Source organism: Melozone crissalis, unplaced genomic scaffold, assembly GCF_028551555.1.
Source record: "Melozone crissalis strain CALT ecotype California unplaced genomic scaffold, PUWL_Pcris_2 ptg000108l_1, whole genome shotgun sequence".
NCBI classification, from domain to species: domain Eukaryota; kingdom Metazoa; phylum Chordata; class Aves; order Passeriformes; family Passerellidae; genus Melozone; species Melozone crissalis.
The window spans coordinates 647,168-655,000 of NW_026535885.1; the positions used below are offsets into that span (position 1 = coordinate 647,168).

The window sequence follows — 7,833 nt, forward strand, 5'->3', positions numbered from 1 at the left end:
ACCTGGGATGGAAGGGATGGGGAAAGAAAGAAAGAGAGCAGTGTCCATGCCAGGGAGGTGTCCTGGGCATGCAGCTCCCTGCTCTCAGAGGGATGAAACTCCTCATGAAATGGTCCTTTCTCAGGCTGACACAAGTCAGATGTGTGAGCAGAGAATTGCAGTGTTTAGAGCCAAGTGCTCTCCTTCCACACCAGAGGAAAAGCAGTCCTTATTCCCTCATATGGAATTGCAGGGCCATTTGTATATGTTCCAGATGGAAACAGCTCCAGACTCATCACCTCCCGAGATGAAATACGGCCACTCAGCACGCCACGAGCAGGGCTGAAATAGTTTGTGGGTTTATTGGCTTGACATTTGCCTCTTTAAAATGCTTTATTTCTGCCCTGCCCCTGCACAACACACACAGGGGGGAGCAGGTGCAGCTGCCCTCCCACAGCACTCTGGGGCTGCAGAGGAGCCTCCCAAATGTCCCGCTCCGAGAGAACTCCCAAGGTCTCCGTCCTGCAGCAACCAGGCAACGTCTGCGGCAGAGGGAGGCACGGCAGCTCCTCCCTGGGGTGCCCGGGGCAGCGAGCAGCTCACCAGGCTGTGCCAGAGCAGGGCCTGGGCTGCTGATGAGGCAGCCTCACCGGAGCCCGCAGGCTGTCCTTGCACTGCCCTGCCCGGGGGTGAGCGGAAAAGGGGATTAGAGCTCTAATCTGATGGGCACGTGGAGCAGCAGCCCGGCAGCCAGGGCACCTCTGCACCCCTCCAGCTGCCCCAGAGCTGACACAAACCCCTCCTGAGCACACCCCGGCCAGCTTCCTTAATAGCACACAGAAAAGTATCCTGGAAAACAAGTGTGCTCAGTTACGCAACTGCCAGCCTGGCTGAACTTGGGAGATATTTATCTTAGGACATCTTGCGCTTTAAATCCTTTTAATTCCACATAATCCGTGGCACAGGGAGCAATTTCCAGAGCAGGCCAGTGTGCTCTAATGTGAAACCAGGACGAGGTGCATCCTGGCAGGGCCGTGGGGACGGGGGCCAGTCCTGCTCTGTGGTCCCACCACCAGCTCAAGGCATCCCGGGTTATGGACAGCTCTGCCTGCAAAAGCAGCCTGCTGCTGCTCCTGCATCCTTAGGCTTGGAGCAGCCATTTTTGAGGGGCCCCAAAACCCCTCATAAGCACCAGGTACCCAGAGATGCTCTTTCACCCAACTCTGATGAGCCATGAAACACTCAAGGAAGGAGCAGAGGAAGAAGTCCTTCACCCCAGAGCTCCTGCTAGTTTGACAAAAGAACAAGGCATGTTTAAATTGTTGCCATTAAGTGGAATTTATGGATCATGCCTATTGCAGTTCAGAGAAAGGAAATAATTCTACAAGAATGGAGATCTCCAAAGGAACTCTGGTAACCCAAACAGAGGAGTCTCTGCACAAGGCATATCAGAGACGACAGTCACTCAGCTGTCTCCCTTGTCTCTTGATCGTAGTTTGCACTGCTCAAGCTACCATGCTTGAGAAAAGAGTTATTCATGAGCAGCTCCTGCTCAATAAAGGGTGATAAATATATACAGGCAAAAATAATTAGCTTGAAGTGGTGGAGTTTGGCGTAATCCCACGTCAGTTGCATTGTTGTAGGTTTGTGTAATGAAAGAAGAATTCGAAGCAAAGCGGAGCCCTGATGACAGATCCTTCGCTATGGGGATGAAGTCATGGAATCAAAGAAACACAGGATGGTTTGGGATGGAAAGGACCTTAAAGCCCACCTCATTCCCCCTGCCATGGCAGGGACACCTTCCACTGTCCCAGGCTGCTCCCAGCCCCGTCCAGCCTGGCCTTGGGCACTGCCTGTGCCAGGGCATGCCCACCCTCCCAGGGAAGGATTTCTGTGTCACTCTGCTCCATTCTCCAGTGTTTGCGCTCTGCCCCAGGAATGTTTTTCTACTACATAAGCAATATTTGGAATAATGTAAGCAGAAGAGAGAATGGCAAGGGTAAAACAAGCAGGAGCAATGATTATAAAGCCCAGACTCCAGGACAGAGGGAGTTCAAGCTCCCATTGCCACCCACTCCCACGCGTTTCCCTGGCATGGCTGAGCTCCAGTGGGCCAGGAACAGGGGCACCACAGGGCCAGTTCTCCCAGAAGACAGTGGAAAAACCCCAAATCCCTCAACAATAGGACTGATGCCTCCACCAGCACGGTGACAGCACCTCTGCTCCATGACTCAGAAAGCAAAGGTCGGAGGAAGCCGGTTTCTAACCTGGATGGCAGCGATCCCAGGGCAATTTACGTAACCGGTGTTCCAGAAACGTCTCCTTGCTTTCTCAGTGGTGCCACCTCTCCCAGGAGGGGTGAAAACTTCCCCCTTGGGCCCCTGCCCTTGGCGATTTTCACCTCAAAGTGCAAAACTCCTCCCAAGCCCTGTTCTGGCTCCGCTGCTGGATCTCAGGGAGCTCTCGTACGTCTGACCCAGGCGTGGAGGTGAAGAACACCTGTATTATTCTCCTCACTGTAATTGAGAGCGTGTACTTTTCATTTTAAACCAAAGGGAGGCAAATTGCTAAGTCCCACTTGAGATCCTGAGATGCAAAATACCTGATCTGCTGAAATCCCACCTGCACGTGGTGCCTGGCCCTGACCCGGAGCTGCGGCCAAGGTGAGATGGTGGAAGGGGAGAGCCAGAGGCTCCCTCCGGTTTCAGTTTAGGAGTAACCCACACGCCATGAGGAAATCAGTGCCTGATGCTGCCAGGAGCCAGCTGACAGCAGCCTGAACCCCCAGCCTTTCCTCTGGAAGCAATCCTGTGCTGCTGACACAGCGCTGGCACCGGGACACCAGCACAGGGACACCGGGACACTGGCACCAGGCACCGACCGCAGCCTCGCCCGCGGCTTCCCCTGCCCTGGGCACCGGAATTCCTTTCCTCCCATTATGAGTCGAGCAGCGTTTTCTGGCTTTTCAGGCATGTCCCTTCTTAGGAAGGGGAAACCACAAATAAAAAGCCCTGTCTCCCAGCAATGACCTCCGGCCTGGCCCTGGGCACATGACGTGATTTGGGAATTGCCGCAGGGCTTCCCTCCTCTCCCAGCCTGGAGCACAAACTCCTCCTCACGGCTCCAGCGATGCTTCAGAGCAGAGGCTCTGCACCCACTGCACCTTTGTGCCAGGTGTTTGGCCCAGGCAGAGCCTCCCCACCTCACGGGGGGCTCCAGGAGAAGCTGTGCCATACCTGGCTGATGGAAATTAGGAAACCTCACCTCAAATGGCCAGTGTCTCCCTGCTGCCCTGCAGGAAGGGGGAAACGCTGCCTCTGCTCAAACACAGACCTCTGAAGAGGCAATTTTAAACAGGAATGAGCAAATCTGACCAATTAACCACGGAGACATCCCCAGGTATGATAACAGAGTGTGCCAGCACCAAATCCTGACATAACAAGAAATCACCACGGTCTGTGAAACACCTGGGACCAAATCCCCAACTCCCCTCTGGTTTCTCCAGGAGAGCTGCTGGTTCCAGTCTGAGTGAGAAGATGTTTAACTGAAGAGTGCCAGAGCACAGTGCCCAGCTGGCTGCTCTGCCGTGGGTGACAACTGCTGCGGGCTGTCCCTTCCTTCGGAAATGGCTGTGCCAGCCTGCAGATGTGCACAGGGCATGAGCTCCCTCCTGCACATCTGCCTTGGGGGTCTCAATAAGGAGGAAAAGAGCCAGGAGGGAGGGAAGAGCACACGTCCAGCAAAGTGACACCGGAGCGTGGTCGGAGTTGGCGGCGCAGGCCTTTGCGAGAAGACGGCGCTGCGAGGGTGAGGGAGAAAATCCCCAAAATTGAGATCTTTATTCCCTGGGCCTTCAGCCGGGTCCGCTTTCCTCCGTGCCCGGGAGGTTTGTGAGTGCCGCCTGCACTGCCCGAACGATCGCAGCCCGCACGGGCAGCAGCGAGCCCGGCGGCCCCCGGTGCCCCCGGAGCCCCGTCCGCAGCCCCGGGCGCGCACAGCGAACCCCAGAGCGGCCCCGGAGCGGCCCCGGAGCGGTACCGGAGCGGTACCGGAGCGGTGCCAGAGCAGCCCCGGAGCGGTGCCGGAGCGGTACCGGAGCGGTGCCAGAGCAGCCCCGGAGCGGCCCCGGAGAGGTACCGGAGCGGTGCCGGAGCGGTGCCAGAGCAGCCCCGGAGCGGTGCCGGAGCGGTACCGGAGCGGCCCCGGAGCGGTACCGGAGCGGTGCCGGAGCGGTACCGGAGCGGCCCCGGAGCGGTACCGGCAGCGCGGGGCTCCGGTGTCCGCGTTCCCCCGCCGCGGGCGCGGCTCGGGCCGGGCGGCTCCGCTCCGCGGGGTCCCGCCGGGCGCTCCTTTGTTCGGCGGCGCCCCCCGCCCCGGAGGCCCCCCGGCCTGCCCGCTCACCTCCGTGTCCAGATGCACCAGCTCCATGTCGGGCCAGGGCTCGGCCAGCTGGGCGAGCGGCATCGCTGCCGGCGGGTGCCCGCGCCGGGCTGGCTCCGAGCGCCGCCGGGCTGGGCACCCACCGGCTCCGGGCCGGGCCGGGGCGGGGCGCGGGGCGGGCGCCGGGCTCCGGGGAGGGGCCGCGGGGCTCCGCCGCCCGGAGCATCCGGCAAACCCAGCCCGGCGTGCGGCGGCCGCGGGAGCGGAGCGGAGCGGGCAGCGGCGGAATCGCTCGGGCTGGAAAGGCTCCCCCCGAGAGCATCGAGCGCAGCCGTGCCCCCGGCACCGGCCCAAGGCCACCGCCAATCCGAGTGCCACATCCGCACGGCTTTTAAATCCCTCCAGGGAGGGTGACTCAACCTGGCAGCGTGTTTCAATGCCTGACCACTCTTTTGGTGAAGAAATATTTCCCAATATCCAGCCTAAACCTCCCCCGAGGCAGCTTGAGGCCGTTCCCTCTGCTCCTGTCCCTGTTCCCTGGAGCACAGCCCGACCCCCCTGGCTGTGCCCTCCTGGCAGGAGCTGTGCAGAGCCACAAGGGCCCCCTGAGCCTCCTTTGCTCCAGGCTGAGCCCCTGCCCAGCTCCCTCAGCCCCTCCTGGGGCTCCATTTCCTTCCCAGCTCTGTTCTCCTCCCTGGACACCCCCAGTCCCTCACTGTCTCTGACCCCACAGTTTGAGGGTCTCAGCAGTGCCAGCACAGGGAGCAGGCACTGCCCTGGGCCTGTGGCCACACCATGGCCGGGACAGCCCAGGTGATTTTCACTGGAAGGCTGAAACCTCGGGAAGTGATCACTAGGAAATACCTGCTCTGGGAACTGGGGAGCCTCTGCCGGGGAGAGCTGTGGCTGAGCCAGGGAGAGATGTCCCTGCCACGGCAGGACAAGATGGTCTTTACAAATATCCTCTGACCCAAGCCATTCTGTGGCTCTGCAGAATCCTCACAGCACCACGAAAACCTGAAACTTACTCACAAGTCCATGACACTGAGTCCTGCTCTTCTGTGCCTTGGAAAGGTTTTAACTGTGGGAGTGCCCAGCTGTTTCCCTGTGTGCACAGTCTGCACCAGGAGAGGGTGAGGACAGATGTGGTGACACGGCTCAGATTGCTGCTGAACTCAGGAAACTGCTCCAGGAAATCCGGATTCCAGGTTTGGGATGTGCCATGAATCACTGCTCATCACCTCCTGCAGTGCCCCTGGAATTCCCTAAAAAATGGGGATAAAGAACACGTCCACCTTAAAAATGGTGTTCAGAATTCCTGGCTATTCTCACCTGTCAGGTTCTCACACAGGAAAAGGTTTTCTTCTACTCACATTTTCCAAACCCCAATGCACTCCAGGAGAAGGCAGAAGTTCTCAGCCTGACCTTGCCTCCATTCCTGCTCCAGGTAATGCTGAATCCCAGCTGGATTAACAGAAGGTGAAATGTGCCACAGGAGATTGCTGCTAAATTCAGGGCAGGATGTCAGGGTAGGAGAAATGAGGTAGCGGTGTACCCCAGGATTTATTTCCACTCAAAGAACAGCTATAAAAAGCATCCTTGATCCTGGAAGCAGGGTGCAAAAAGAAAAATCTGCTGTTTGGGTGGCTGTCATGGCTAAATACAGTGATTAAAACATATAGGCTGGCATTTTTCTGAGACACTTGCAGGCTGGGAAGAGCTGCTGCTGTGGTAAACAGAGACTTGGGATCAGCTGGATGCTTTGTCAGTGCTGCATTCGCTGAAAGTTCAAAATGCTTTAGTTTGGTCTTAAAACCATCAAATCCTCCTCAAATACAGTTGTAGATATTTTTGCCTCTGCAGCTGGCTGGCTGTGTAACATTTTTCCTTTGCAGAGAAGCTGACAACATTTGTTAAGCCAGTTAAGAAGAAAATTAACTCTATCCCAGCCCAAACCAGGACCTCCCCAAAGCCGATGGAGACTGATCAGTGTCATCACCACCAGATCCAATTCTGACTGGCTGTTCCAAAAGCTGGCCGCGTGATTCTCCCCATGAGCACACAGTAACCCAGTGCTCCCGTGGCTCACTGCGTCTTTTCTTTTTTCTGAATCCATGGGCAGCTCATCCCCGCCTGCTTTGTGTGATGCTGCTTTTACACATACAAGGAAATGCAAAAAAGCTCACAGGCACAAGGCCTTCCTTGCAAGGCAGAGTTCCAAATATCTGCTACAATTTACAGACTCTTCTAATTTGCTAAGACAGCCAATTAATTAGAGCTTGCAGCAACGCTCTCTGTACTTTTAATATTGACCAAACAGATCCAGAGCTTGTTGTTTTCCTCACAGGGAAACTGAGTCAGGTTTTCAGTGTCAGGGCAGAACTGAACTCCACATCCTGATTTCTAATCCCCAGATCCCATTCACCATCTCATTTCTTCACCTCTTCTGCTTTGTTTGCCTCTATGGAGGAAGAGATGATGGATCACCTTGTTTTGATCCCAGGAACATTTTTCCTTAGCGTGGTACAAAGATACGAAGCAGGGGCCCCGGAAATGAGAAAAACTGGCTGTCTCTAAGAGCTTTTCTGGCAGATTTCTTTCTGTTCCTCCACACTGGTGCGATTGCAGCTGCCTGAAATGCCAGCGTTTCCCGAGGCAGGTCCGGGCAGCGGTCGGAATGCAGGAATTGCACCGCAGCAGGCAGAGGGATGCGGGGCAGCCCGGCAGCTCCTGCTCCCTGCACGGGGATCGTGGGGCTCGTCTGAGCCTCATCCACGGAGCAAACCCCTCCAGCCCCTGCCCACATTCCTGCACAGGTGAGCGCCGCGTTCCCCTGCTCAGCTCAGACGCGTTTCTGAAGGCGTCCAGCACATCTCAACCCTTTATTTTTTGGCAGAACAAACTGCATTTTTCCTGCCGGCTCCACAGGCTCTCAGTCTGCCAATCCCACCCTGCTCCTGCTCCAGAGTAATTCTGTGAAACCACCCCGTGCCCGCATCCTCATCTCCCGGAGCCCCTCGGAGAGGCACACACAGCTCAGGACGGGATTTCTGCTGAGAGCTGATGGAGCTGCTGGCTCCAGGGAAGGTGCCCGCCTTGTGGATTCGGCACCTTTCTGTCGGGAATACAGAACCGAGCCGCCCGAGCCGGGATGTGCCCGGCCGGGATGTGCCCGAACCGAGATGTGCCCAGCCGGGGTGTGCCCGATCCGGGATGTGCCCGGCCGGGATGTGCCCAGCCGGGGTGTGCCCAGCCGGGGTGTGCCCGATCCGGGATGTGCCCAGCCGGGGTGTGCCCAGCCGGGGTGTGCCCGATCCGGGATGTGCCCAGCCGGGGTGTGCCCAGCCGGGGTGTGCCCGAACCGGGATGTGCCCAGCCGGGATGTGCCCGATCTGGGATGTGCCCAGCCGGGGTGTGCCCGGCCGGGGTGTGCCCGAACCGGGGTGTGCCCGAACCGGGATGTGCCCAGCCGGG

The 7,833-nt window shown here is 57.7% G+C and overlaps 1 protein-coding gene across 2 annotated transcripts in view; it reads right to left on the reverse strand.

Annotated features, from left to right (window-relative positions):
• RPS6KA1 (ribosomal protein S6 kinase A1) overlaps positions 1–4,485 on the reverse strand; it is a 31,012-nt gene extending 26,527 nt beyond the window's left edge. For both annotated transcript variants that reach the window (XM_054292209.1, XM_054292208.1), the window contains exon 1: positions 4,381–4,485. In XM_054292209.1, the coding sequence (XP_054148184.1) occupies positions 4,381–4,443 (63 nt within the window). In that variant the 5' untranslated portion in view covers positions 4,444–4,485. The remainder of the gene's footprint in view (positions 1–4,380) is intronic.
• Positions 4,486–7,833: the final 3,348 nt, after the last annotated feature.